This window comes from Bidens hawaiensis, unplaced genomic scaffold (assembly GCF_021521415.1).
Source record: "Bidens hawaiensis isolate Kalapana, Puna unplaced genomic scaffold, B.hawaiensis_p1.1 tig00006907_1, whole genome shotgun sequence".
NCBI lineage: Eukaryota > Viridiplantae > Streptophyta > Magnoliopsida > Asterales > Asteraceae > Bidens > Bidens hawaiensis.
Window position 1 is genome coordinate 363077 of NW_027491473.1, and position 3903 is coordinate 366979.

A 3903-nucleotide genomic window follows, 5' to 3' on the forward strand; every position below is an offset into this window, starting at 1 on the left:
ATGCTTCTTATAACTTTAAATTTAGTTACCAGGTGCACATACAATTTAACATATAAGTAACTTCGTTTGTCCCTAATGAACATCTTACCGATTTTTATCACAATCAAAATGTTGCAAGTTGTTTAAAACGACAAAAGGAAAGATTGGGGTGGACGCGACTCATACTGAAAAGTTGTTTCAGGACCCATACTGAAAAGTTGTCTGCGCACTCACCGCATAACTGTTAAAAACGATGAGTAAAAGTGGTAAAGATGGTAACTTGTTAGACCCGTTAATAGGAAAGGGTAACTATTTAGGACAAATGACTTCTCTGTTAACATTATAAGCCAACTGCGAACAGTTGGTCTTGGTTCCGTCACTTAGTACTAAGCCAACCCCGAATCGTTGGTTTTGGTTCCACCACTTAGTACATTAGAAATATTAGTGTACAAAACAAGTTTGTTTGACACTTTAGGCGCTTCAACAAGAGTGGAGCCATATACACTTTGAAATTCCATTGAATAAGCAAATATTATAATAACTTAACAGTTTAAACTTAACAGTTTAAAAAATAAGAAAAGCTAATAACAAAAACAACCAAGTTCATAATACAACTAGGTGGAATCTAAAATCAAAATCAAATCAAATTGAATACAGCAACAAAACCTTCTTTCTTACTTAGAGATACAAATCAGGGTTCAGCAGTCTTTGAATTTGAATCAACATAGCACGTCATAACCATTACTCGGTTGATCAACATCTTCATTTATGAACCATCTGCCACTTCAATGTGTACATTGTCATCTTCATTCACTTTCCCATTCGCTTGACTTCTCAACCTCTGTAATTATATCACCAACATTAAGTTAAATTCTTCCTGCAACTTTATAAAATGTAAACCAAAAAAAGTTGCTAATAAGTAAAAACAAACTATACCCGATCTACAGGATCTCCTCCAGAGTTCCCGTTCACAAGTTTAGTGTTTTCTTCTTTCATTCGGCTATCCTTGCTCACAGGTAACAGAACTGTACCTGGACTACGATCAGGCATCTCTGCAATGTACCGATTATATGTTTAGCACGTCATGTTCACGAGACAAAAGTAGTAGATTTAATATATTTTTATGATTATGTATGATATTAACCTGGCAACTTGTGGTCGACAAAGAACACAACCAAATTAACAGTGTACCTGCAATAAAAATAACTCTGTTAAACTTACATGGCAGATATTGCATTAGTGTAGAAAATATATGGAAAACATCAGCTTACCAGGCCACAACAACATCGACTGTGTAATGCTTACGAGATGCAATAATTAATAAACTCTGAACCACAGCAACTAACCAAGCACACTGTTTTATAAATCTGCAACAAGGAATCAAAAGCTGTTTGGAAACTTTGGACAACATGTCATTAAGTTGAGTTAAGTTTGCAATGCAATATTACCTCCGAGTACCATATTTTTGATACGTTCGAACAAATACAAGAGAAAAGATCATGTGAGATGAGAATATTAAATCCCCACAACCAAAAAGGACGCCCCGAGGAACTGCAATTTCACATAACACCATCAAAAACCAACTGAAAGAAATTATGTTTCAGAAAGAAAATAGAACTTACTGATTACTAGAACTTCGAAAAGATTATCTGGACGAGGAAGTGTTGCACGACGCGAACCCTGCAAAACATGCAAAAAGGTTTCAAATTGAGGCTTCTTTCGGCTTTATTAACATTTTGACGTTTACAGATTAAACAAACAAATAATAAGTTAACAGAAAACGAATAAATACCTCGCGACAATGGTAGTTTGGACCAGGAAGTATAGTAGAATAAAATGTTATAATACGAAGAATTTGACAAGCCTGCAAAACATACGAAAAATTACAATTTTCAACGGTCTTCTGCAAATAAATAAAATTTGTTGTACTTCTGATGAAACAGAGTATTGGCTCAAATTGAAAAAGAAAATCTAAAATACCAGACAAGTTCATGTATACACTACATATATAAATACATACTTACAAGTTGCATCTACATATACATATATAAGATATACACATATAAATGTGTCAAAATAAATACTAGTACACTTAAACAAACTTTGCCCGAAAGCATATAAACACAATCATTTATTGCGAAACTGAGTGAATATGTCGGTACAGATTGCCACTTACAACTAAAAACGCGAAGACCCTGCACCATATTAAAACAGTGTAGATCTTTTTGCTCTTGAATATGAAAGGATGGAAGGTCCACTGTACCATAAGAAAAGTCAAACAGTACAATATTCAGTTATTTACATAACAATCATATATACGCCCTGCTTGCGGTGCGCACATATAATGTATATATGTGTGAACCCTTGGGTGGGCAAAAGTAAAATTGCACTAATTTTGACGTTATTTTACTAATCACGTGAAAATAACGTTAAAAGTGGCGGAAGGTTAATCAGGCATCATGTGGTGGCGTTGATAGCCGAAAGACAAGGGCACATGCACCAATCAGCCGGTGTCCCGATGATTGAGTGTTATGTGTCTTATGTCCAAGGCTTGATTCAAAACTACTATCGAGCCGGGGGTCTCACCGGAAGCAGCCTCTCTATCCCTATGGGATAGAGGTAAGCTGTCTACATCTTACCCTCCTCAGACCCTATCATAGCATTGCTATTGGTGGGATATACTGAGTACGATGATGATGATGATGATGATGATGATGATGATGATGACATAACAATCATATATGCAAAATCAGTTACTATAAGTCTACAACTAATAAAATTGCAACACATTATTTATAAATCACAATTACCAGGAAGAAGGATAGAAAGACAAATGTGAACACGGTCTCACTAACGTATGCTCTTTCCTGCCCGAGCTCCTACAAAACCACAGAATTACATATATAAACATCAACAAACAAACAGATTTTTTTCCACACAACTGATTAAATTGAGCCTTAAGCTATAATACATACAGGAAGCAGAAGGAATCCGGTATCCCGAAGAATCGGTCCTGGATGATGAAAATAATGAACTCCTCTAGCTGCCAGACCATGAATATACTAAAAAAAAAATACACCAAAAGCGAAAGTTAACAACTTAACATAAATAACATCACAGATCAACTTTTGAAATCGAATTGACCCGAAAGATTGAAACTTTTTAAAATCAAACAACTTTTTAAAGTTGGTCAAAGGATCTGGTTTATAATAATAACTGTTGATCACTATCAACTTCATTTATAAATAAAAAACATATAAATAAATCAAATAAACCTGGCATATTAATCCGCCTAATATATACTTCCAATTCTCGAAAAGCAGGTTGATTTCTGTTGTGGTTTCCGCACAAATTCTTTTCCAAAGCTATTCAAATTAAAAACACCGTTAATTAATAAATTTAATTCAAATTCAATATCAGAAATTAATAAAGGTTTACCTTGGAAGCCTCACGACCAATGTAAAACGACATCGTTTGATGGTATAAACAAACAACGCCAATGCCATATCACATCATAAACCTAGTAGTCAACGTCCACATCGCTCTTAACGAAAATCAACTTTTTTTATGATGAAATTAAAATGAATGTATTGGATCGTGTGACAGCGGTTTCAATTATTAAGGAATCGTGTGATTTGCAAATGGATGTGATTTGGATGGGATTGAGGGTGATATATTGATGAACAAGAGAGATTGAAGATTAATAATTATAGTTAGAATAATAATAATAATAATGAAAGGAGAAATGTGTAAATGATTTGGAAGAAACGCAAGTTGAAGACGTCGAGACCGTTGATACAGGTTACAAAGAAAGAAAGAAAGAAAGAGGGTTTTTAGTACTTTATGAGTATTCCGATTATTCCCATCGATAGTTTATAAGTAACAAAGGTAACCCTTTTAGAATGTAGTTGTCATAAATACTAA

The 3903-nt window shown here is 34.3% G+C and overlaps 1 protein-coding gene across 1 annotated transcript; it reads right to left on the bottom strand.

Moving 5' to 3' along the window:
• Positions 1–541: 541 nt before the first annotated feature.
• On the bottom strand, positions 542–3688 carry LOC143633802 (phosphatidylinositol:ceramide inositolphosphotransferase 1-like). The gene is made up of 12 exons (XM_077102042.1): positions 3418–3688; positions 3255–3344; positions 2955–3041; positions 2790–2858; positions 2156–2236; positions 1772–1843; positions 1602–1659; positions 1428–1530; positions 1251–1346; positions 1124–1170; positions 916–1031; positions 542–820 (listed from the first exon to the last, which is right to left on the bottom strand). Exons 1-12 carry the CDS (start codon positions 3448–3450, stop codon positions 746–748), a joined length of 927 nt encoding a protein of 308 aa, XP_076958157.1. The 5' UTR covers positions 3451–3688; the 3' UTR covers positions 542–745.
• Between the last annotated feature and the right edge of the window lie 215 nt (positions 3689–3903).